Source organism: Rhagoletis zephyria, unplaced genomic scaffold (genome assembly GCF_001687245.7).
Source record: "Rhagoletis zephyria isolate East Lansing unplaced genomic scaffold, Rhagoletis_zephyria_1.1 Rzeph_scaffold_00331, whole genome shotgun sequence".
Lineage (NCBI taxonomy): Eukaryota > Metazoa > Arthropoda > Insecta > Diptera > Tephritidae > Rhagoletis > Rhagoletis zephyria.
This window is the reverse complement of record NW_016157415.1, coordinates 96,834-123,765: the sequence shown is the minus strand read 5'-3', so window position 1 is coordinate 123,765 and position 26,932 is coordinate 96,834. Positions and strand designations below refer to the sequence as shown.

Here is a 26,932-nt window from a genome sequence, read left to right as displayed (position 1 = left end):
ATAGTTGACTCCGATATCAGCCCACTCTCGATCGCCTCGCATGCCGAGTATATCGTTTGCACTAAAATCGATCCCAGCGAGCGCATTAACGCCGTACTCGGCTTTGTGCTACTCCAAATGCCGTCCGGCGTAGTACTACTACTCGGCAGCGGTGAGGTTATCAGTCTGAAACTCATTATTGATCCCAAAATACTAGTGGAATCTGTGAAAATTAAAGAAGAAACCGATAGGTCATTACCTAAATTGAATGCCAAGTCAGAATTGGATCGCATGCTGGAGCCATCGTTTGTAGATCATGTTAAGAGCATGCTCAAACGTGATGTCACACAGCCGATACTCTCGGTAGATAAGACTAGCACACCAAAGCCACAGGACTGCTATGAGCTATTGACGCAAGCCATTGAGGTTTTGCGCACACAATACTTGAAGCGTCACGAACAAGTGCGCGCTGAGATTAATAAGCGCGTGAATACGATTAAGTTGCGCAAGGAGCAACAGGAGCGTGAAATTGCCGATTTGGAAAAAGAGCGTGAGAATATAAGGGAGACAGCGCACAGGCTTGCCGAGCGTTTTGAGGAGATAAGCGATCAGCAAGAGATCATAACGAAGAAGTGAGTAAGAAAGAAGCCAATTTTTATTTTAAAATAGTTTTTAATGGACATTTTCTCAACAGATGTCAACACCTTGTACGTCAGGCTCACACCCGCCTTCCCACTAATCCAATTGCTGATAGGGAATTCGCCCAAGAGGTGGAACGCATCAATAAGGAGACTAAAGCTTTGACTAATTGCATTCAAAAGGCGCGTGACACCATCAACAAGCAAACCTATCATGTAACTGTTCTTGATTTATGGTTTATTGGAATATTTGAAACTCATGACCTCACATTTTGTTCTCTACAGATTTCCAAATACAATCAGACTGCAAAGAAGAAGACATTTCATTTGCCCGAGCGACAGGAGAAGAATATCAAGGAAATTTTAATGCAGGTGTAAGTGAATATTTTAATGAAATAGTTTCCTTCATCCAAATTTATATGTTCTATAATGCGCGTGAACTTTTGGCCAGAGTTAGGGCCTTAATGATATGAGTACACACTAAGGGGAACTCCAGTTAGCCCGTGAGTCTAGTAAGATTGTTCTACATTTGAAGTTAATTAATTAAACAGAAAGGCATTTACTAAAAGTGAAAAAGGTGCAAACATCTTAAAATCATGTTCTTGTTGTTGTAATGGGATACAAAATCCCCGAAGAATTTTTGTGCAATGTTGCTGCAGTGACAGTCCTTGGTCAGATATGAATCTGAGTCGTTCCGGTTGTGCCGAATTCCAACATTCGCTACCGCAAATTTTGATCGCTAAAAGTCTTCAAAGGAATAGCAGGCGCGTGAAACAACATGTTAGTTCTAGTTAAATGCTCCTCATACTGCCAGATTTGACTTGCAATCTACTTTGAGGCAAGCGATTTTTGTTGAGCAAAGCTGAATAACCTTTCATGCTGAACGTATGGCAATGAGCCATGCAAAAATAACACCAGGTCAATTGTATAAACCAGATATCTATGAACATTAATTATCCCATTGTAGAACTTTTATGGTTTCTGAGCGAATGATTGAATCAAATGATTTTCACAGGCCTATTTTGAAGCCAGCTTAACACTATCGAGCCTCCTGAATGTTTTTTAATGGTAAAGGCTGAAACAAGTAATATAAGAGCGCAAGGTGCTAGTTTTATGGTGAATGTATCCAATCTTCCCAGGCAAGCGCTCTTAATGTACCAAGTCCTCCAACTTATCTTCGGACTGACGTTGCTATGATGGGACGCAATTCTGTTTATATTGATCAAGTTCAGCTTTTGATAAATTAGTGTAATTTGGTTATTAGTAGATATCAGAATCGATCGATTGAAAAGGCTGTAGCTTTTTATAATTATCAACACCGTTCTAATCGCACCAAACACATAACATTACCTTACCTTGGGTTAATTCTGATTTTACCACCTATTCTTGCTGCTTCATCCCTCTTGCACCATGATCTTCTTCATTCGTAAAAAATACTTCAATTACGTTTATTTTCAAAAGCAATGTACAGATGGAAATTAGGTTCATTAAATTGCTTACCGTTTATTCCTGAAGGGGCCAAACATATATAAATTTTTTTTGTATCCAGCCTTTTCCAAGTATTTAAATGCTGTTTATGAATTGGCGAGCGCTTACATGCCTTATTTCATCAACTTTGTGTGGTCTTTCTAATGAAGCACATATTTTTTGTAGCTGCCTGCGTTGCGTTCTTCTTTTTCTTGAAATATTTTAAACTGCGAATTTCCTTTTTACTCTCCCTTCATATTTTTTACTTATTTATGTCTGATTTCAAATCACAATAAACCCGTCCCGATGCAATTGGTATTATCACAAATATCTGCATATACGGTGACCTATTCGGCTCATCCGTATGAACTCCGGCTGTACAATATTTTCGCTTTTTAAGCAGCTATACTAATTAATTTTCAAATAAAACCGCAGATGATCCATGAAGGCCCCGAATGCCTTATCGAGATAGCTCGATCATTTTCCCAAACTTTTCTGAGTATTGTGGCATAGATGTAAATTGTTAAACCTACGACGAGGAACAGCTTGACGGAAGAATGCTCTCCCTAAATAATATGAAAAATATTATATAATTAGGTTTTAGAAGTCCATACGAGTTCAAGTGCGAAATCAGGACGCAGTTGTGATTAAAACTTATTATATAGCACCAATTATATAGCGCAAAATGTCTAGGCGTAGTACGGGACAAAAAGCTGAACTGGGCGCAAAATATCGCGTGTTAAAAAAGCGACGGTAGCCCTCTACAGCTGTAAGGGGGGCGATTGGGCGTAGCTGGGGGCTGTCCCCTAGCATCATGTACTGGCTTTACACGGTAGTTGTTAGGCCGATTCTATTATATGGGGTCTTGGTATGGTGGCCAAGTCTCCACAGGAAACCTACAACTGAAGCACTCCAAAAGGTGCAAAGAACTGTGATGCTCTGCATCTGTGGGGCTCTGCGCACAACTCATTCGGACGCTATGTGCGTGCTGCTCGACATTTTGCCAATTGAAATTGTTGGAAAACAATCAGCGGGGTGTGCCGCCTTGAGGTTGAGGGAACTACCAGGCTGGAGGGACACTCAGAAAGGCCACACCGCAATCTTAAAGAACGTAAATATACCGGACACGGATTACTGTGCACCAAAGTTGAACTTCACAAAGAGGTATAGGATTTCCATTCCAGATAGAAAATTCTGGTCAGGAGGGGCTCCCGATGAAAATGGATCACTCCACCTCTACACCGCTGACTCTAAGCTAGACGGCAAGGTAGGAGGGGGGGTCTTCTCAGCGCTGCTCGGGCTGGAAATAGGTTTTCGCTTATCCAATCACTGCAGCGTCTTTCAAGATGAGGTCGCTGCTATACAGGAAGCGGTTGAACATCTACGTACAAGAGAAGTCATTTATAACGATATCTTCATTTACTCAGACAGTCAGGCCGCACTCAAAGCGCTCGACTCCTTCACATGTAGTTCAAAAACCGTAGCGGACTGTCGCAGATCTCTAAACGAGATGGCTGAGCAGTCTGCGCTTCACTTGGTATGGGTTCTGGGGCACCAGAACATACCAGGCAATGAAAAGGCGGACGGCCTGGAAGGGATTAGGCATTCCGCTCGCTACCTGCAAGCTCATTCTAAGGGATCTGTCACTTAAACTAGCAAGGGACAGGTGGGATAGCCTCACCACTTGCAACAAGCTTACATGGCCAAAATGGGACAAAAAGCGGTCGAAGGATCTCCTCATGCTGAGCAGGGGGGACCTAGCCGCAGCTGTGGGTCTGCTAACAGGCCATGTTGCTATTGGAAGGCACGCGGAGAGGTTAGGGATCCCCCATAACGATTTCTGCAGAAGCTGCAGAAATGAAGAGCCAGAAAGCTTGCGGCACCTGTTATGCGATTGCCCCGCACTTTGTAGAAGAAGACAAAAGTTTATGGGTTCAGGATTCTTTGAGGACCTAACCGACATAGCCGAAGTAGGCATACGGCAACTTCTGGGTTTCGCGAAATCCACACGATGGTTTGAGTAGGAGGGTTCTAACGATCCGCGTGGTATTACAACGGGTCCACAACCAAGGGCCTATGTGTGCTAGTGGGGTCACTGGCAGCCACTTCCACCTAACCTAACCTATATAGCACCAGGCATATAAAATTAATGCTAAGGCTAAGTAAGCACAACATTTAAATTTTAATCTGTGCTCATGGGCTATGCTATGCTGAAAAGTCGGGGGAAGAGGAAGATACAATTCTGCACCTTTAATTTCGGTGGCACGATTTATTTAAAAGAAGACGGAAGTTTTCTTCTTCGATAAATTGGAAGCTCAGAGATTCTCTTGCACTAGCAAACTGTAGTGGAATTCTGAAGGAATACTTTGGCCTCTAAATTAACATAATTTCAATTAAAAAGGAAAAATATTTCACATAACTATTTAATTATTTGCAACAGCTGACTAACGACGCAGCTTTCTGTTGGCTTTAGCGTTGCTATGTAGGCGACGGCATTTGAATTCATGAATTCCTAGTCAGCTATCGAAACGAAATTTTATGTGGACTGCGCTAGACAATCGCTACGCTGAATTTTCGTCTGCAATATTCTCTTAATGAAAAGCAATGGGGCCTAAAAGTATACAAAATGAAGAAATAACAGATGCAATGTAAAATCAGCTAAACGCGAAGTATAAGGGGCGTGTAACTAGATGTTGCATATTGTTAGGCGCGCCTACTATTTTGGAGATTTTTGGCGATGAAAATTGCTATCGGTTGTTGAAATCCTGTCGCTGGAAATACAATATGTATTATATACATATATCCAAGGCCCAAACTTCAATCATAATTAAAAAAAAAATACCTTTTCATTGCCTTTTTTTAGTGTTTGTGCGTAGAGATCAATAAAAAGAAGTAGCATTTTTTGGTAGAAATAAAAATTCCGAGTATACCTTACTGTTATCGCATAAAAGAACAAAGCGAATTTAAGGTTTTAGAACGGAGAAGCTGTACAAAAAATAACAATTAAGAAACAGACGGCTTAGGAGAAACTGTTGATTCTAAGCATGTTTGTTGAATACTATTAAAACAACCACACTCAACTCTTTTGAGAGTTTTTCTTTTACACATCTTATGCACAAATTAGGATTGATACCGAATTGTTGCGTAAATTGCAAAGGATGCTGTTCGGAAATGCATCATGCAAAGAAAAAAAATCGATAACGGAATGGAAGTAAAAATATTAATCATCGTGTGCACTCTGTAGCCTGTAATAAATTTGAAGCAAAGACATGCACCTTAGATTGGGATTGGATTTGAAGAAAATTAAAATTTTGCTAGTTTGTATCATCGTGTACAGATGTCATAACTTTTAGCCAAGACACGCGCTCTAATTGTAGTATTGGGGCAGCTACCCTGTGCTATTACCTGTACTGTGAAAATTTTGAATTGTTGTGAAGAAGGTTTCCAATTTTCTCATTATGCTGCAATAATTTGTTAATTTGATCTCAGTTCTCTTAAATTCCACCATTTTTTCGAAATTGCCTTTTTGATGAAAATTTGTTCTACAACCCACAACGCATCACCATGTCAAATATTGCCGAAAATTTACTAAATATTTTGTCGTAGTATGTTACAATACATTATTTATTGTTTGCGAAATTATCGCATATGCCATAGAAAAGTATTTTGTACGCGGTAAACAAAAAAAAAACAAGTAATGTAAAAGAAAAATTTAAGACAAACTTTTATTGTTGGTTAATAAAAGAACAAAAATTGACCCCTACCACCTGACGTATTTTTTTAGTTATTTCTTTCCATTTAAGTAATATACGTCTGTTTCCATTATGTCGGACGTGAAATTCGTACGATTTTAGAGTTAAATAAATCACACGAAAACGGAAGTCTGCTATAAAAAAAAAAAAATGTCGTGGTGTAGCTTTCATACCGTCCTTTGGTTGGCAAAAACATCAGGGATCGATGAAAAGATGGGCATAACGGAGTAAAAAAAAACAGAAGTAGTTTCAAGGTACATGTAAAGATAAGAAAAACTCTGCTAATCCTGTGAAGTTTTCCTTTTTGATTGGTTAATTTTGAATAAAATGTGATAACCAACGTGACATGCCGGACGTGACAGATTTTCCCTCCATACAATGTTTTACTTATCTCTCGACTCCTGCGCCACCTATCGGTAACATTTTTTTGTGGAGTTACTTATTTTCCAAATATGAACCATATCGGAATGTAGATATGGGTTTTTCAAATATCTCGATACCTGCGCTACTGCGGATTAATTACATTTTTATGTAAACGCCAGTCTATTACTATAATTATCAAATTTAAAATCCACTCGTTCAGACCTTCTTGCGTAAGCCTTTAAGAATGGCTTTACTTAAGAAAGCCTACTTAAATTATCTTCTTTATCAAGAGTCTGGCATTGTTTCTTGGCTTGTAGGTAGACAAAGCTCTTCGCGAAGAAGCTAGATATAGCCATGTGTGTCCCGATATCAATTATAATCAAGTTTTGTAAGGTATCTTCATAAACTTCAGTTTGAGGTATTTTTGTTTTATTAAAATTCTTTTATTGTGTTTTACAGCGCTGCCGAGGTGGATTCACAAATTCGTGATGTAAAGCAGATCAATCAGCAACTTGGCATTTAAAATGCAAACTTAATAATTCCGTCGAATTTTAGTATCAACATACACAATTTAAAAAAATGGCGGCAAGCCGTGAGTGGGTAAAAACTGCAAAACGTAAATATATGATATTGAATACATACATACATGTGTGCATAAATCATTTTCGTTAATGGAATTTTTTTATTTACGTAAATTTAGTTTTAAGTCGGATTTACACCCCTATTGCGAATGTCGACTGGCAGTAGATAAACGACTATTAAGCGATTATCGATTATCGATGCTATTGCGAGTGTCGCTTAGTCGCTCAATTAGCGACTGTGAATACGTTTTAATCGCTCATCCTTCTATTGCTGTTTTTTAGTCGTTGGAGTTTGCGTTTATAAAATTTACATAAGAAAGTGGTACTATAATGGATAAAAAGTAAGTCNAACTCTACTAATCTATTAGCTTCCGCATCATCTTCCTCATCACTAAACCATATTTCAACTGTGTCCATTTTTTAAATTTTATAATAAAAGCAATTATTTTAAAAATGATGTAAATAAAACACTCAAGAAACAAATGTAAACAAACAAACAGCTGTTTACAATTCTGTCAACCATTCACAATAGTACAAATTTTTATCGATCAAGTTACACAATAGCAAAATAAAAGATGATCGACTCGATCGACAAATTTCTATTCTACTGCCAGTCGACACTCGCAATAGGGGTGTTAATTGTCACGTCGATACTTACATATACTCGTAAGATGCAAGATATGTCAATAAATTTAATGTTCCAAAAGAAAACGTCTAATACGTACCTTAAAGCAAATAAGTATAAGTAGACTTATCGGCAAGACCAAGAGGTTTTGAGAATGTCATGAAATCGTGGCAACATAAAACAACAGCACTTAAAGTGCACTATCTTAAATCCACAGTACAATACACTGCATTTGTTATTTATCCTCCTGCTACGACGGCGCTGGAAGTAGTCGCCGAACTTCAGCCTCTTCATTTAACTATAGAGCAGCTCTCCAAGAGAACTCTACTAAGCTTTGTTGGAGAGGGCTTTTGAAATGGAAGGGTCATATCTAAACTGCTGATGTTTATGCAGAAAACGAAGCCTAAAAATATTTACCCCATAACTATAAACAAAATGTATACAAATTTATTTATTCTGTAATAGGTATGTAAGTGGTACATATTTTTAGGCCACATGATCTTTGACGGTGCACCACTATCATTGAGGATGGTTTTAGCTCAGTCTCAATCGCTATCACCTGCTGCTACATTCTTGAACAGATTCCCACTCAACATTAGACATCTCTTTGATGCTGGCTCACTCTCTCCTAGTCTAAGATTAGAACCCATCGCTTGCCAGGTCTTCAGTAAGCACTCTATTCAGCTACATGTTTTATATTACGGCCTGGGTACCGAAATCTACAAGGCCTGAAAAGCTTGTTTTGAAGTTCTACGAGCAGAGTCGCCGAGAAAAAACTCAGGGCCCGCACTGAAAGATCACGGGCCCCTTACATAAATTTTATTAATTCAAAAGCATGTGATAATTTTCTTTAATGTATAGAGTCAGAAACAATCAGTACGAATCGGAATATATTTCTAATAAAAGCCTATAATGAATGAGCAATTATCACCCCTATTGCGAGTGTCGACTAGTAGAAGATAAGCGTTCATCTTTCTACAACTGTTGTTTGTAGAAATATGAGCAACTAAAAAGAATTCACACTCACTTATCGAACGAGAAAACGACATCGAAAATACCATGGATAATCGATAATCGAATAATAGTCGTTTATCTATTACTAGTTTATTTTAAAAATATAATAAAAAGTTATGGCTCTGATATTTCCGGCCCTTTAAAAAGCTCGGCCCAGGGGATTCACCCCTCCCCCCCTTTCGACGGGCCTGTCTACGAATGCATGTTGCTAGCAACATTATCGTTCCCCTACAAAAATGCCAACCCATGATCCACTGCGAGATATAGAAAACAATTCAGATATTTTAATTTTCTCCTTTTTTTCCTTCGTTTTCGCGCTTTTCTGCGTGATTCATTAAATTTTCTTATAAGATCTACAATAAAATGCTTAAAATCGCTACGTTCTTGTGAACGACAAGTTATGGTTATTAATAAAATTAAAATATTAATATAGAAAAATAGTCTTAGTAAAAGGTTTTCTTCATTTGTGTCGTCATTAAGTATGCCCAAATGCTCCGAGACATTTTGCATGCAAAGTGTATAGAGAATATATTGTGCACGTGCCATATCGATCTCATTGCCGCGCAACAATAATTCCAACACAGCTGTGTACGCATGTTCAGCAAGTCAATGATCGATGAGTGGACCCCAGAACATTTTCGAAATTTTCGTATCATCTTCGGTGAGGAAAAATTGACGTCCCAAATGTAGAAACTCCTTCAAGGACAATTGGCCATCGCCATTCTTGTCTATCACAGCAAAGGATATAGCTGCATCTTCGTCCGAGAGACCCATACAGCGGAAGAACAGTTTGTACTGTTCGAGATCCAAGTGGCCAGTGTGATCGTAGTCAACAGCCTGCAAAACGATTGAATAAAAGTGTATAGAAAATAGTTTTAGAAATTTGTCTAAAATCTACCGAGATAATTAGTTACCTTAAATAAATACGGTAAAAAGCGTCCGATGCGTTTTACCATCTGCTCGTCGTTGAGTCGATGATGCAATTCAACTAGAAACTGCTCGGCAGTAATTAAGTTGTAGGGATCTATTGCACCAAATTGCTCCTCCCATGTTTGACGCATCACCTGCTCGAATTCAGCCGACGTCTCCGGCGTAAGATGACCCAAGTCGGTGAAACGTTTGGCAATCAATTTGAAATCGTCGAACGATATTACGCCATCACGATTGACGTCGAGTATGCGATGAAGCGTACGCATTTTGCGACGCCAGAACTCGGAATCGCCCTGCAAAAGAGAGAGGACAGAGAGGTTAAATCGGGAGAATGAAGAAGGGCTTATAACTAAGCTTGATAACTAATGAGTTTTAATTTATTTACTTTTTTTCATCGAGAAAATAAAGTCGGGCGGTGAATATAAATATGCACGCCTCGTTTATGGACGGGTATGAAAAAACAAAAAAAAAACGTTTTACTTCTAGAGCTTTAGAGCTTATTAAAAATGCCTGCATGTGTTTATAATATTTTTTTGATGCATGCCAAAGGTGTCCATATCAAGCTAATTTTCTTTAATTTAATGGTTTGCAGATGTTTATGACGGTGGTTAAAGAAGAATATGATAAATAACAAAAATAAAACAACAGAAGCTGTTTTCTTTGCTTTTGACTATAAAAAAATTAGTTGCTTTTTTATGAATTTGGAAGGGAAGGAAGTAACTTACTAAACTCAAACTGCTCGTTTTGTGTAGATATTTTTCGTTTGGTTTCTAATTTAATTTAAATGAATTTCAGAAAAATATTGATTAAAATAAAGTTTAGTCAGCACAAATCAAAAAATCTTGAAATTTCATTTCGAAAATAATTTCGAAAGCACACTTATCTTTTTCGTACATAATTTCGAATTCAAAAAATTTAGAAAAATATTGAATTTATTAATAGATATTGGGCACATAGCAAAAAATTTTAAATTTTATTTCGAATATCAAAAAATTTCATTCAATTATACGGCCTTATTTTAAAGCCATTTTTTACTATATGGGCTATAGTTTGAATAATTTTTTTAAATGTCAATTACTTATATATTTTGTTTTAAAAATTTAAAAACAAAGTTACTAAAATGCAATCAAAATAATGTTGGAACTCAATTTCGAATTTCTAAAGTTTTAAAAATATTAAAGCATCAATTATATTTTGTTTTCATTATTCATTCTTTTAACAAAGTAAAAACGTGTCTGAATATGCGCATTGAAAATTTGTTCTCAGCTAATTTTAATTAATCACTGGAATGTCAAAATCTCAATTTTGCAGAAGTAAAGAAACTTGGAAATTTCGAAGTTGTAAAATTTAGACAAAAATTTGTTAGAATAGATTTCAGCAGGCACATAATGCACTTTTCTTTTTAATTTTATTTTAAACATTTAGGGCCCTTTTTCAAGTAGGCTTTAAAAACAAATTTTGTTTTGTTTGTTTTATTTTTATATAGTGACGGAACTTCGAAATTTAAATATTAAAAAATGCAAACCAAACTTAACAAGGGATGACGGAAATTCGTTCCAAAATAAATCATCTTACCACCCTGTCGGAAAAATCAACCAACACCAACACATTAAAAAAATCATTTGAATAGGTTAGATAACGAAATTTTTTGCGAATACTACAAGAAAATATTTGAAAAAAATCTAACATTCACAGTTGCGAAATGTCGAAGTCGATTATTTTTTTTTTATTTTACAGAATGAACATGATTTACTATGTATGTATGTATATACCGAAAAATTTTTAATTTTTTTTTCAAATATTTTTGAACATAGATAATTTCGGTGGTTTCAACGGCATTTTGGTACATGCAGAAATGTTTCTATTTGTGCAAATATTTTTTTTTTGTATTGAGAATTCTTACAGCTTATTTCATTTCAAACTTTTTCTTAACTTTCAAATTCCGTTTTGAACGTACTCGTATCAATATTTTTGAATTTTTGAAATTGTTGCTAAAATTCAAATTGATGTAGTAATGGCTTTAAAATTCTATTAGGCCTTTAGTGAGTAATCTACCGATTTGAATTTTTAGAGAATATGAGCTAGAGCCTTTTTAGATTAAAGTGACGATATATATTGAGATTCATATGTAGTTATTTTATACAGAAACTTTTTATTAAAAACGATTACCTAAAGAAAAAATTTCATAATACGGGTACAATAAAAAAAATTTAACTTTTCGCTAATGTCGGAGCCGCGAAGCCAAAATTATTTATTTCATAATTTGAATGCTTACCCTTTCGCTATGCTTGGAGTGTGCGCTCGCACGTTTGCGTTCAAATTCATCATCCGAATCCGAATCACTATCACTGCCAAAGAAAAAAAAAACGGAATTTAATTGAATACATAAATTAAGAGATTACAAATTTTGAAATCTTTGCATTTTAACAAATAAATCTAAATCAATGTGCTTACTCTTTTTTCACTCACCTTTCGTCGTCACGCTTTGATGATGCTTGGGTGTACACCTGTTTCTTTGTGCTACTCTGGCGCTTAGCCAGAGACGGCTTGGCTTGTCTTGGTTTCAGCAGACAATAGCTGCCATTACAAACTGGTGTAATATTGCCTCCATGCAAGGCAATCGGTGCATGGGCAGGTGGTGCAGTGCAAGCCGAACGATGTGGAACTAAAGCAGTGGTCGAATGCTGGAATGATTAAAGGAAAGGAATTGATTAATAAAGGAATAGTATAAGATAAAAAAAAAATTAAATTACTTATAAGAGAAAAAATAATTGTTTAAGAAGGCAGCTCTATACAAATAAAGACAATATTTTAACAACTGCACGTTTTGAATAAAATTTCAATTCATGTAAAACGCGAGTAAACAGAAATAAAAACAGATTGGTCAATAAACATTTAGAAACCAATTGATCTCGTCATGCTATGATATAATCTGTTGAATTACAGATAAATCTGAGGAAAAGTACTGAATTCTGAATTTCAAATTCGATTGGAGTTGCCCAATTACATAAGTACGTACATACATACATACGGATTACGTATGTACATATGTAAATATTATGCACGGCCAAAGTATGTAAATGAGGAAATATTTGCTCTCGTAAAGGAGACTGATAGCCACCATGTCCACGTGGCATCTTCCCAAAAAAATAATAAAAGTGTGTTCAGAATGTGAAGCGCTCAATATTTATGAATGTATGTATGAATTGTAATTGCGCCAGCCAGGAAAGACATTAAAAGAAATAAAAGTTTATCCAAATCTTGATACTTTTTTTGAATTCTTGCAGTGGAATTCATACTCGTATGCATGTACGTTTGTATATGTAGCTTTAAATTTATGGCTTTGCTTCGTTTCTTTTCTAGCAGACAATTATCAGGAAGAAGAAAAATGGGGAAAATTGAGATAATTACGCTCACAGAGAGCGAAATAGAGAAATAGTAAAGAAACACAAAACTAGCAAGTAAAAAGCTGATCGGTGTATTTGGCAGTAAAATTTTTACTAGCAGAAATTAGCAGGAGAGCAAAAAAGAATAAGAGCGTAAACGAGAATTTTTTGGAATTCATGTAATTATTATATTTTTATATTGCTTTATTTTATCTATAACGGTGTTTTAGGTTTCTTTAATTATTTTATTGTATCCAATTTTTATTTCATTTCATTTTATTTTACTTTTATTTTCTATTTTTTGTGTTTCTTTTCTATTTTTTCTTTCAACTTTTTGTTCGATTTTACTTTTTTGTTTTACTTCATTCATTCATTTTTCTACATTACATTACATTAATTTTTCTTATTTTCATTTAAGTCTTTATTTAAATTATTTCGTTTTATTAATTGACTTAGTTTCTTCAATCTACTTCTTTATACAATTTTTTATTAATTTTTTTAAATTTTAGTTTCAAATTTTAATTTATTTACATTTCATGCAATATTTTGTTTTATTTGATTCCATTTTATATGCATATCTTTTTAATTTAAATTTTTCTTCATTCCATCATTTAATTAAACTTTTAATATATGTATGTACATATTTTACTTTAGTTCCTTTCATTGTATGTACTTTTTACTTTTTTATTTTGATTTAATTTAATTAAACTTATTTTTTTATTCCAATAATTCACTTTATTATATTTTACTTTAGTTTTATTTCTTACATTTTATAATTATTTTATTTTAATATTTAGTTTTTTATTTATTTTTTATTTTGAGTTAATTTTTATTTATTTTACTTGGATTTGTTTCGTTTTATTTTATAATTTTTTTATGTTTTGTTATTTAAAATTTTATTTAGTTTAATTTTCTTATTTTTCCAAATTTATGCCGAACAGACATTTAAATTTTTTTCATACTAAATTTCCCATCTTATATTTTCTCCACATTTGCATATTCCATTTTTATTCGTACGCTTTGTTGATCGGCAATAAATTTGTTTGTTTACAATGAAAATGCGGCCGATGTCGAAAGTTTGCGCGTGTTTTGTCATAAGATACATACATACATATCTATATATATAAAAATGAATGCCATTTTTCGTTGTGACTTTATAACTCAAGAACGGGCTCACCTATCAAAACCAAATTTTTAGGCTTTGTTTGGACTATTCAGTAGATGGTTTGTGTTTTGAAATTTTAAGAATCGGATACCAGGGTCTCGAGAAATAGGCCAAAACGTGGACCCGGGTAACCCTAGGATGTGTTTGTACAATATGGGTAGCAAATGGGAGCTGTTGATGATTGCTATAGTATAGAGTATTTTTAATGCCCCTCCGTAACTAGGGTCTCGAGATATAGACCAAAACGTGGACCTGGATAACCCTAGGATGTGTTTGAACCACATGGGTATCCATTGTCAGTTGTTGATAAATGCTAATGAAAAGAGGACTTTTCTTTTCGCTGGGTAACTAAGGACTCCAGATATAACCAATTGGGAACTCGCAGTGGGATGACATCAAAAACAATTTATTTGCAGGACAGTCGACAACCGATCGTCATGACATTACTGCGCGTGTTTTTCGGCAAAAATGTAAAGCACTTATGGATTTAATTGGGAAATTATATGTATTTGGGGAGGTGCGTTGCCATATGTACTCCATCGAATGGCAGAAAAGGGGATTGCCGCACGCACATATACTAATTTGGCTGGTACATAAAATAACTCCGGATCAAATCGATAACCTTATATCAGCTGAAATTCCTAATCACACTGCTGATCCTGAGTTATTTCAAGTTGTCGTTAAAAACATGATACATGGACCGTGCGGTGAACTAAATGTGAATTCACCATGTATGATTGATGAAAAGTGTTCGAAACGATACCCAAGGCAATTTACTTCAGACACAATAACGGGCAATGACGGATATCCGTTGTATCGACGTAGATCACCTAATGATAATGGCAAAACGGCAACCATTAGAATGCATAACCAGGAAGTTGAAGTTGATAATCGTTGGGTGGTTCCGTATTGTCCATTATTATCGAAAATATTCAACGCTCATATAAATGTGGAATATTGTAATTCTGTCAAATCCATTAAATATATTTGCAAGTATGTAAATAAAGGGAGCGATATGGCTATTTTCGGTGTTGCTGGTGATAATAGAAATGATGAAATTACTCAGTATCAAATGGGTCGCTATATTAGTAGCAATGAAGCTGTATGGAGGATTATGTCGTTTCCAATGCACGAAAGACATCCTGCGGTTGTTCACTTGGCTGTACATCTTGAGAATGGCCAAGGTGTTTATTTTAATGTAGCAAATTTATTGGAAAGAGCAGCGCAACCACCAGCAACTACGTTAACAGCTTTTTTCAAATTATGCGAAACTGATACATTTGCGATAACTTTGTTATATTCTGAAGTGCCTCAGTATTACACATGGAATGTGTCTTCGAAAAAATTTCAAAGACGTAAACAAGGAACAGCAGTTCATGGGCATCCTGACATTTTCCAAACAGATGCAATTGGCAGAATATATACAGTACATCCAAACAATGTTGAGTGTTTTTATTTGAGATTGTTATTAGTTAACGTGAATGGCCCAAAATCATTTCAAGAATTGAGAACAGTCAACGGTCATTTGTGTGAAACATACCGTGAAGCATGCCAACTTTTGCATTTGTTGGAGGATGATGCACATTGGGATTCAACACTTCATGATGCATCTATTTCGGCTCATCCTCAACAAATACGAATGCTGTTTGCCGTTATATTATCAACATGTATGCCATCAGATCCACTTGAATTATGGAATAAATATAAACATAATATTGCAGAAGATATTTTAATTCGTATGCGTCATCATGCAAGAAATCCTGATTTGTTGATAACTTTGGAAATGTACAACGAAGCTTTGATAATAATTGAAGATATGTGTCTACGGATTGCAAATAAAACATTAGTACAATTGGGTATGACCGCACCAAATCGTGACATGCATGATCTGTTTGATCGTGAATTGCAACGTGAGCAGGAATTCAATTCTAATGATTTGCGTTTATTTGTACAATCGAATATAACCAAAATGAATATTCAGCAAAAACATGTATATGACACAATCATACAAGCCATTTCCAATAATGCAGGTGGGTTATATTTCTTGGATGCACCTGGTGGTACAGGCAAAACGTTCGTTATATCACTGATTTTAGCCACTATTCGATCGGAACAGAAAATTGCATTGGCACTTGCATCTTCGGGAATTGCTGCTACATTATTAGAAGGTGGTCGGACAGCACATTCTGCATTAAAATTGCCATTGAATGTACAGGTGATTGAAACTCCAACTTGCAATATTTCAAGAAATTCTGCTATGGCAAAAGTTCTGCGATTAACGTCAATTATTTTATGGGATGAGTGTACAATGGCGAATAAAAAATTACTAGAAGCATTTAATCGAACAATGCAAGATTTACGTGGTAACCAACAGCTTTTTGGTGGTGCTTTGATATTACTGTCAGGGGATTTTCGACAAACATTGCCTGTCATTCCTCGGTCAACTCCTGCTGATGAAATAAATGCCTGTTTGAAGTCATCAGTTCTTTGGAGATATGTACAAAAATTTACACTGAACATTAATATGCGTATTCACCTACAAAATGATCCAGCTGCCCATGAGTTTTCAAAACAATTGTTACAAATTGGTGATGGCAAAATACAAATCGACAGAACCAACGGATTGATCACTGTACCGAACAATTTTTGTACAATTACGAAATCGATAGATGAATTGATTGAATGTGTTTTTCCAAATATTCTTCAGAATTACAGAAATCATGATTGGTTGAGAGAACGCGCCATTTTAGCACCGAAGAACATTCATATCAATGCCATTAATTTTCAAATTCAAGCAAAACTCCCAGGTGTAGTCACGACATATAAATCAATTGACAGTGCTATGAATCAAGATGAGGCAATGAATTATCCAACTGAATTTTTAAATTCATTAGAACCGGCTGGTATGCCACCGCACTGCTTGAATCTGAAAGTGGGTTCTTTGATTATATTATTGCGAAATATTAATCCACCAAAACTGTGTAATGGCACCAGATTGGCAGTGAAAAATTTATTGCCAAATTTGATTGAAGCTACATCTTAACTGGTAAATCAAAAGGAGAAGTTTGTTTAATACCGCGTATCCCTATGATTCCAACTGATATGCCATTTGAATTCAAACGATTACAATATCCTGTGCGTTTATCATTTGCGATGTCCATCAACAAAGCTCAAGGGCAAACACTTAACGTTTGTGGTGTGAATTTGGAGGAATCATGTTTTTCACATTTCCAACTTTATGTTGCCTGTTCCAGAGTCGGTACCCCCAGCCGTTTGTTTATTCATGCTCAAAATTGAAAAACAAAAAATATTGTTTATCCAAATGTTTTAGATTAAGTTTTAAAATAGCTAGCAAATAATTAAATATATTTTTTTTTTTATAAATGAGTTTGATTTAATATTTCACTTTATACGTAGCGAAGCACGTACCGGGCCGCTAGTATATGTATGTATTCCTGCATTTAGGCTACGCGCTTTGCTTACACAATTTTTTATGTATTTGCATATCTACAATTTTCTTGTGTTTGCCAGTTACATACAAAATGAAAGAGTTCAACCGAGTAGCGAACTTGTTTTTAAAATGCTGGTAGGCGACTACATAGATTTGTAGGTGCATATGTACATGCATGCAAACATACATTTATTATACAAAGATATACATATATGTATACGCAATTATTTTGAGGTAACTATTTCTTATTATAATTTAACACATGCAGGCACGCATGTGTATATTTATATATACAAACGCAGGTTTATTGGTAGTACCTACATATACAACACTTATACTTTTTTCCTCGAAATTTTAAACGATTGCAACCTAAAAAGATTAGCAGTTACTGTTGTTTACCACAAAGTTTATTGACTTGTCGAATGTAGAAATTTGTTTACTTCAATTGCAGGTATCCACAACATTTACAATTTAACATTCGCCGTGTCATTAATTTTATTGAAGTCTTCTAATTAATCAAATAGTTATTTTTTTAACAATGTTTACTTATTTACTGGTTTCTGCGGTGTTTTGTTAGTTTTTTTTTTCTAAACCCATCCAATTGTGCCTAACTGCGAGCACTGATAAGCTTGGCCCAGTTAATTTTAAATTTTTGCTAAGAAATGTGCGTAGCAGCAGGTGAAACAGATATCGTTTGTTTTATTATCGCGCTTTAAAGCCATCGATCAGAAATTTTGAGTGCCAAGAAATTGTTAATTATAAAATAAAGCAGTAAAGATACCTTAATTAATAAATTTGACAATACCAATGAGAATTATTTAGTGTGTTTTGTATTTTGAAGTGTGAAAATTAAAGTGTCGTTTAGTTGGTATTTGATACTCAGTACATTCAGTATCTGAAATGCAAAGAAGTTATATGATAAATGATCCTTATTGGTAGGCAGAGGCAATCCTCTTAGGACCGTTTTCCCCCAAGTAGCACTTAAATTTTGTCTGCCCTCGAAAAACATTTGAGCGCAAAATTTATGTTTAAAGCACATGCAAATTCTAAAAGCCCCATGAGAATTTTAATGTCTTGAAAAAAGCTTCTGATAAAGAAGTAATCTTCACACTCAGAAACAAAAACCAGTTTCCGTATTTCAGAGTTACTGTTTTTTCCTTATTATTACGAAAAAATTTACTCAAATTTGAGAATTTTTTCCGTAATTCAGGGTCATGCTCAAAACAGTGCGTCATTAATTTGAGGAACTAAATTTACTCAATACATATAAGTAAGAATTTCCTTAAATAATTTTTTGAATTTTGTCAGTGCTGTTAAGACAAAGTTAATTGCTTTCCTGGCAAATGCTTCTGAGATCGCAGGTTCGAGTCCGGTTGGAGGCTGTTAGAGTAAGGTAAGTCAATTATTTCAATTCCAATATAAATTACAAATTGTAAAATTAATTTCATATATTGAAAAAACTAAAAACTGAAATATTTTAAAAAATAAATGAGATACATTTTTTTAAATACAATTAAAAAAAATTACAATAAAAAAAAAAAATTATTTAAAAAAATCCTGATCAGGGACTCGAACCTTGCATCTCTCGACTAGCACTCCAGAGCTGTGCTCTGTCAGCCATTGCGACTGTTTCAGCACCGCGAGCAAAATTACGTACTTATTCCTTTTACGGGAGATGAAATAATTTTTCCTATGAAAGAAAATAGTACTAAAACTAAGGAATTGTGTGGCATGAAACTAAAGATCCCTCCATTTGTCGACCAATTTGGATTTTTAAGATACATACATATATACATATTTATGTGCATATGTACATATATGTGTACATAGCTAAAGAGTGCGCCATAAACATTGGCTTAAGCGTTTCAAGTCGCCTAACAGACGAAACCACTTAGGTAGTACTCTCATCATTGAGTTTTGTAAACCAATGTGACGCAGATGTGTAACAGATGGCAAGTGTAGCTGAAAATACCAAAGAAAAACCTTTTGGTAAATTAAAAATCTCGAAAATACATTTGTTGTTTACAACTATGAACTGAAGTGGAAATAAATCTTTTGAGCGAGGCTATTTTCATTACCGAACCTAGGGTCGCACAAATGAAGAGATAAATACATACAGTCACACAAATCTATTTGAATATTTTTAAATGTACATACATATGTATGTAGTTACTATTCGAATGTATGTATGCATGTGAATGTAGTTAAAACAAAATCAAACATTTTTGCATGTTGCGCGCTTAGTGTTTACAATTGCTTTTTCAGATTTCTTTTAACTTCACATTTGTTTACAAAAAACACAGAATAGTTAAGTGTTATTTTTTGGGTTGATTATTAATTCTGTGGCCTTCACAATGGTTCTGCAAATTTCGTTTGCAAATGATCAATGCTTTTTACTTATAATAAATAAATTTTTAGCTATGGCAAGCGCTAACTATTTACGGATGGTATATTTACTTTCTTTTAATATACAATTTGACTTTTGATGATTTCTGGAAGAAAAAAAAAAACAATTTATAGTCTAATTATTTACATAAGATGATCAATTGCGAAAAGAACTTATAAACTGGTATATTTCTGCCTTTGCCTCGTTGCAGCACTTGGCGTCTTTCCTTTTTGTTTTTGTATAATTCATTCATTCCCTCTTCAAAATTAATTCAGGTAAAAAAAAAAAAATCTATAAAATTCGGTAGTGTTTACTTTTAAATTATAAGTTTTTGAAAATGTGTTTAATTCGCTCAAATCTTGTTACTAGGGGGCTTTTGGAGTATTTAAAAAAATTCGAATTCTCTGTTTTAAGAATTCGTGGTCGGATTCAAAAACCTCCCCGAGGAACAAATTTAACCGATGTTTTCCAGAATCAAATTTGGAGAGTGAGGAAGAATTAATTTTCAAAAATTCGTTCGCCATTTTGAGTTATAAAAATTTGTACCGAGTAACAAATTTCAATTTAAAAGTAAAATTAAAGTTGTCTAGTTATAACCGACTTTCTTACGTTAAGTTACTTTAGGAGAGAGATGGGCTTGAGCCGTATCTATATGAATGTATGCATGTACATCAACTTTCGCCAAATTATGCAAAATACCTCGATATTTTTATTCGCATAGCGGCCAAATGCCAAAGACTTATCCAACAACAATAACAATATTTAAATGAAGGCGCCAGCAGCGTTTTATAATTAGACGACAGCTTATAAACTTTACAAAAATAAACAACTAAAGAACTGCTTAAAAAAAGTGCGCTATTTTCAGATGCAGGCGTCCCTGCAGGAAAAAGACTAGTGGTGTTTTCTGTTCTACGAAAAATGTTACATTCTCCTTGTCCGCTTTGCACAAACAGTCTTAAGAGGGCAATGATAAGGCAACACTTTTTGTAGAAAAGAAAACCATAAGATTCCACAGAGAGCTGAGCAGAATGAGTTCCAGTGTTGCCAACTCCAAAGATACGAAAATCCCATTCTCCTTTGAAAAACGCCCTGTTTATCCCATTTTAAAATTCGAAAATCCCATTTATGAATATTAAATATTCAAAGTTTTTAAGAACAATATATATAAAGAGTAGATACAGTGACTGAAATAAATGACCACGTGTTGATTTTTTTTAATATTCGTAAGGTTTGTCGAGATATTTTTTTTTTGGTATTTTTCTATAAAAATACCGTCCGAGGTTTAACCGAAATCATGTCAAAGATTCACACTTTATACAAAATTTAGGAAATCTAAAAAAATGTTCTTAAAAATGTCAGTATTTTGGAATCTAATGGCCTTATTCATAGAGGCTGCGTTTCTTTATACATTCCGGATAATCCCATTTCACAGCCGGAATAAACAGAATGCGTTTGAAATATATGTCAACATATCAACAGGAACGTTCTAAAGAATAAATAAACAAAAAAGCTTATTCCAAACGTTCAGAATGAATAAAGAAATGCAGCCAGAATAAAATAGGTTTAAAGCGCTTTACAGAGTGACATTTTCATACAATTTTTCGATTTATAAAGTAGTTAAAATGTTCTTTATTTTTTATGAATTTGGAGTAAACCTTTAAAACATTTTTGGGTATACAGTTTTATAGCCCCAACAAATTTAGTGTAATGACTACATTCGAGAAAGCCGCTATGCAAGAAATAACTTGACGTAAAGTTTGTCTAAAATGGTAAACGAATCCATCCACTGAGAGAGGTGGGTGTCGTCGTTGTCTCAGCCGTCAAATGAAAATTTTCTGTGTAAATCATATAGTTAAGTTTTCTACTTGATTAGTTTCGTGTTAAACTGATATTTGAATTAAGATGTTAACAGTTTGAAAATTAAAGCAAAACTGCTACTCTTCTCACTTCTTCGTTTCCTTTAATGTAGAGGTCCTCACACAGTCTGCTCGCAAGCACAAATGCACAAGTGAATACACTGACCTCTAGCACAACTGCTTTACTCACAAGTGGAACATACGGCATCTAGAATGACATTACGAATGCCAACCATAAGCCCCAGTTACTTTAAACTTGCACTTTTTTATACAAAAATAGAATGGGCCTTAAAACTGCATACTTAAATTGTTTAAAAAAAAATAAAATTTAATAAAAAGCTGAAAATATGTTGGTTTCTTAAATGTTGTACAAAGATTTAAACTTGAATTTATACAGTCTTTGTTATAGAATAAACTATTAGGGAGTTCAGAAGGTATTGTATACTGCCCTTTTGTTGTTTGGTCGTAATTTTTAAATGGCTACAACTATATTTAAGGGATTCACAAGCTACCATAAAAGTCGTATTATGAAATTTCCCATCATTAAAAAATAGTTGGTTGTGTTTTCAAGTCCTCTAAACATTTATTTAGCCCTTAAAAACTTTACGATACGATCCTTGTGAACCACCTATATATTTTTATAAACAAACTAGCCAAAACTCGGCGAGCTTCGCTGCGCGTTGAAAGTATTTTTGTGTTGTTTTATACCCGTTGTAATATTTCATTTACTTTTTAAAGTTAATTAAATAAAAAAAGTTTTAAACAGGTGACAACCCTCCTCAAAAATATTTTCGGCAGTAAACTTTACCAAACCTCTCCAGTTTGATGCCCATATTGCAGTATTTTATTTAAAGTTTTCAATGAAATTAAAATAATAAAAAAATATTTTCGGCTATAAGCCTTTTTAAACCTCTTTATTTTGACAGCCTATGCAATATTTACTTTATCTTATCAATTTACTTAAACTGAAATTTTCAAACAGGTGGCAACCCTCTAATGATTTTTTTATATATTTTAAGTTAGACATCGGCCTGCTGCAATTAAATAAACTATTTTAGTCTCGTGTCAACTGTATGTATGTAAATACTCACTTCGTTTTGCAGTCACTTTTCCTGCAGGGTAGCTATGCTACTCTTTATAGCGCTGTTTGCTAGTACAGCACTCACTTTGCATACAACATTGAACTGTTGCTCGACGGCTGTCGATGTTTTTTTCGTTCCTTAACAGTTGCTTCTCTTTGTCAAGGTGACTGCTGTTTGGTGAGCAGGTTCGATTTGTTTCTTTGTTGAATGACTAGTATACATAAATAGTAAGTTTCATGCCTATGAGTTTTTTTTTTCAATTTTTAAATATTTTGTTTACCAGAGTTATCTGTTCTAACAAATGTCTATAGGATTCCCTTGAAGTATTTACATACTATGTACCATATTAGACAAATACAATTTTATGGGAATTTCTTAGCTTCTATCGTCATGTAACTATACCAAATTTAAACTTTAATTTATACTCTGCCATAAAGAAGCTGCAGCCATTTTGTTTTCGTAACACAGCTATTGGCTTTTACTACCTTACAAGTAAACCAAAAAAGCGTCATACAGCCCTGATTCTAAAGTGTAAAAATGCGATTACAGAAAAAGCTATTTTATTTATTTCTTGCTGAACTTAGGGGTCCACTTTTTTCATTTTTCGGTGACACCTACATTCGGAAATACAATTTTTTTTAAATAGTTCTACTAGAATAATCGAAATACTTCCTTAGCAAAATTTTAATGATTTTTAGTGTTTCGCTGGGAAGACAAGAACTGCGGTCTGGACGGTAAGTACTAAATGCCGATATATTTTTGAAAAAATAAATTAAAATTAAAATTGAAATCGCCATGCAAAAATACTTTGTGCTCAGCAGTGTACGGCGGGCCGTTTTTTTCTGGCACGGTCTAATGTACAGATATGTTAATATATACCTACCTGCATACACCAACATACATACCTACACACATACATATATTACATGCAATGAAATATGTATTCAACCCAATTGTATAACAAGTCTAGCTCAAGAATTTAGACAAGCAAATAGGCACCGAAAACTATGAAAATAACAACAATAAAACAAGTGTTGCGATAAGACGGAACAACTGTATTTAATCTTGAAAGAATATTAAAATTTCGAAACCTTCAAGCAAATATACATACATATACATACATACGTATACATACATAAAATGAAAGATATTTATGTGTGTAGATTGTAGTGGAAACTTCCCGCGCCAACGAAAATACATTTTAATTATGAATTTTTAGATGAAAACTAATTGCGACAAGTTTTTGAACTCAGCTCATTTGACAAAATTAAAATATGCCCAGCCAGGAAAACGGACGGCATACGGTACTAGTCGCAAAGGAACATTAACACTATTAAATGTCTGACGCTAATATGTACTATTAGCATTCCAATTATAAAATCTACACATAAGCGATTACGAAAGGACACTGGTAAACGCACTAGTCGCTTTCCAAAAAAATAAAAATAAAAATTTTCAGCCGACGAGATTCAAACGGCTGAGCTAACGTTCGCTTGATGAATACTCGGTATTTAAACTTTTGTCGGAGTTATCACTGTATCGTTAATTGTACCCGCAGGGTATTAGGCGAGGACTAGTCAAGACTTCAATTGTGCTTTTAAGGAATTAGTCGGCGTTTAATTACTGCTAAATCTTGCTCCATGGAAACTAATCTCGGTCTGCTCTTTTTAAACATAAAAATATATACATATGTACATATACATAGATTGGTTTGGAAATATAAATTTTGCGTGAAATAATCTCTTTGTAAATTGTGAATTTTCGATAAAAAAAAATCCAAAACAATTTTAAAATAAAAAAATAAAAATTTCTTAATTTTTATTTTCAACTATAAACCACTTAACATTTTTAACTTTTCTTAAGAAATTTCTACAAAAAATTAAGAAATTTTACCATAATTTCAAGAATTGTGTGCTCTAAATTTTTGAATTTTTTCGTAGATCTAGTATGTATTAGCATAAATAGTGAACAGAACCAAGGTGGCTGTAAAAAAAATGAATTTTCTTCAAGTTCTTAAAAAATTAAAAAAAAAAATAAATTTAATTCAATTTCATTTTATTTTCTTTTTCAATATTTACTGTTTTTTTTTGATACCATATAAAATAGTTGTGTGCATTCAAATTTGTAATGGAGAGAATTATTAAAATATTTTTTATAAAACTCATAATTTTCTTGTTTAAAATTAATTTCTATAACTTTTTTAATTTAATAGCTCATAAAAATATATACAAAAAAGTTATCGACATTTAAGTTATTATTTACTAGAATTTGCCGCTCAAACTAATATTTGGAAAAAATTTTGATAGGTAATAAAAAAAATTAATTGCAGACAGTAGAAATGAAAAAATATTATAAAAAATTAAAAAAAAACACAAATATCTACATATACCGTAGGTATGTATATGGAAAAAATTTTAGATAAGGAACAAAACATAACAAATTTAAAAATTGGAAGAAATAAATTCATGTATATAAAAAAAATTTTAACCACAAAAATGTTTAAAAATAAATAAATAAAGCATTACATAAACTAGAAACTAAACTTTTCACTCCTTATTTTATTCTTCAAAATATTAAATGATTCACGAAAAAATTTAACAATTAGAATTTTTTAATTGTATTCGAAAAAAATGTCTTCCCTTCAAAGAAGAATGTAACCAATTTATTTGAATTTCCTGATAGGGAAAATTCCTGCACAATTCTTTGAAAAAAAAAAAAAACATCAGCAAAACTGTGGTGCGATGTCAATAGAAACGAAAAAATATATAGGTATATTTTTATATTTATTCTGCTAGACTTATTAGATCTCATTTTCTTCCATAATTGCCCATAAACAGATATAAGTCCAACATGTTTCTGCTACACTCCGGCGCACAAGTACTCGTGTACGGCGCCGTGAAGCACATAATTACATAACTTTAATACTGGCAAGTTTTTTGCTTTGGCAGTGAAATGAAAAAGTCACCATTTCTGAAACATTTACGAATACTTGTGCCTCCAACTGTAAATAATTCAGTAAATAAATATGGAAATATGTTTTTTAAACTCACATTAATTTCAGCATCCTTGTAGCAATGAGAGATTGCAATACCACCCACAGCCATGCTACGATCCAGAATTTCTCTGGAAGTACGCAAGAAGCCACGGCTCATAATTGCAAAGGCCATCTTGGAATGGTAGATTTTCGTGTTCAAGCTTTGATATAGACACGGAAGGCAGGTATTTACGGACACACACACACAACAGAGCACTGCGGACACTAGATATCAGGATAGTAAGTGTGTGATCATTTAAAACGATGTTTTTGTTGTGAATTCAAAAAACGACAGCGGTGTATTTCGAAAATTGCGATAAAAAAGTTTTCAAGTTTATGCGTTGAGCACTGGTTTTCAGTAGTTTTTGTTTATTATTATTTTTTTAATAAAATATATCCACTTTTGATAGTCGCTTTTAGTAAAAGTATGTTTTCAACGTTTTTTTTATTTTTTTATTTTTTCGCACTACACAGTTTATTCAGACTTTTTTATAAACACTTCAACTTTTTTTGTGCTAAATAGTTTTCTTATGAATTGGTTTTTAGAACTTTTTTTCATTTGATTGAGTATTGAAACTCGCGCAGTTTTGGAAATGTACGACCGTTCGCTTCAGCGTTCGAATACAATTTAAATAAAACTCATTGGTTGCAGGCATGAATAAACCCAAGCCATGCTGCTCAAAACGCGCAGTCGGCGATGCAGTCACTGTTGACGGCAACACGTTGACGGTGGCAGCAGCGGCGACAGCAACGACAGCAACATAAACAATATGGCTTTGTCGCTTTACTATAGAGTTCGAATGAAGAAACGAGCATGGAAGAGTCGAACAAAAAAGAAGCGTAACAACGACGAACAACAACAAAGGACATACATACATACATTTACATTTTAAATTAATTCTGCATGGATGTACATATGTACGTATTTACATATAAAAAAAAAAAACTTTGAGAAACTCCGATTTGGATGGAATACTATATATGTATGTACAAAAATATACACATGTCTTGAATAACTAGTTTATATATTGTAGATCGGCCTTTTGAAAGACATGTGTTCTTCTGCAAATGCGGAGAAGTAAATAAGTAAATAAGTAAATTTATATTCTGTTCCGCTGTTTATCATGCGACATGCCGGCTAAAGCTTTCGTTTGTGGTGTCCCAGAACATATTACATACTGCATCGCATGGTTGCACTAAGTGCACACAAGTATCGAAGAAAA

General features: G+C 33.9%; 2 protein-coding genes across 2 annotated transcripts in view; one reads left to right on the top strand and one right to left on the bottom strand.

Annotated features, from left to right (window-relative positions):
• mbo (Nuclear pore complex protein Nup88) overlaps positions 1-6,906 on the top strand; it is a 122,252-nt gene extending 115,346 nt beyond the window's left edge. Inside the window, exons 9-12 of the mRNA XM_017610686.1 lie at positions 5-611; positions 674-833; positions 903-991; positions 6,659-6,906. Of these exons, the coding sequence (XP_017466175.1) occupies positions 5-611; positions 674-833; positions 903-991; positions 6,659-6,722 (920 nt within the window). The 3' untranslated portion in view covers positions 6,723-6,906. The remainder of the gene's footprint in view (positions 1-4; positions 612-673; positions 834-902; positions 992-6,658) is intronic.
• A 1,498-nt stretch (positions 6,907-8,404) lies between these two features.
• On the bottom strand, positions 8,405-26,352 carry CBP (sarcoplasmic calcium-binding protein). The gene is made up of 5 exons (XM_017610687.1): positions 25,726-26,352; positions 11,819-12,033; positions 11,625-11,697; positions 9,334-9,642; positions 8,405-9,256 (listed from the first exon to the last, which is right to left on the bottom strand). Exons 1-5 carry the CDS (start codon positions 25,840-25,842, stop codon positions 9,026-9,028), a joined length of 945 nt encoding a protein of 314 aa, XP_017466176.1. The 5' UTR covers positions 25,843-26,352; the 3' UTR covers positions 8,405-9,025.
• Positions 26,353-26,932: the final 580 nt, after the last annotated feature.